We start from the raw sequence: 383 nt of genomic DNA, 5'->3' as shown, positions 1-383 counted from the left end.
GGTGTCACCCTCCCCCGCAGCAGCACCTTGGGGACACCACGAGCATCCCCAACCCCCCCCCACCGCTGTCCCCTCTGTCACCCCCCACCCTCGGCCGGCTGTGACCGCGGTGTCGCTGTCACCGCCGCAGATCTTCCACTACGCCAAGGGCCAGCCCTACATCGACGACGTGGGGACATTCAAGGAGCGCATGGAGTGGGCGGGGAACCCGCGGCGCCGCGACGGCTCCATCGTCATCCACAGCCTGGAGCCCAGCGACAATGGCACCTTCACGTGCGACGTCAAGAACCCGCCCGACATCGTGGGCAAGTCCTCGCAGGTCACGCTCTACGTGCTGGAGAAAGGTGCGCGACACGGCTGTCACCTCCCGGGGCCGCTGTCAC

The 383-nt window shown here is 68.1% G+C and overlaps 1 protein-coding gene across 1 annotated transcript; it reads left to right on the top strand.

Annotated features, from left to right (window-relative positions):
• Positions 1-43: 43 nt before the first annotated feature.
• Positions 44-372, top strand: LOC121345406 (myelin protein P0-like; the record flags this gene model as incomplete). The annotated part of the gene is made up of 1 exon (XM_041422255.1): positions 44-372. A coding segment is annotated over one exon (329 nt), but the record flags the coding sequence as incomplete, so codon positions are not given.
• Positions 373-383: the final 11 nt, after the last annotated feature.

Source organism: Onychostruthus taczanowskii, unplaced genomic scaffold (genome assembly GCF_017590055.1).
Source record: "Onychostruthus taczanowskii isolate IOZ18803 unplaced genomic scaffold, ASM1759005v1 scaffold7247, whole genome shotgun sequence".
In the NCBI taxonomy this organism is placed as follows: domain Eukaryota; kingdom Metazoa; phylum Chordata; class Aves; order Passeriformes; family Passeridae; genus Onychostruthus; species Onychostruthus taczanowskii.
This window is presented reverse-complemented; position numbering and strand designations above follow the sequence as displayed.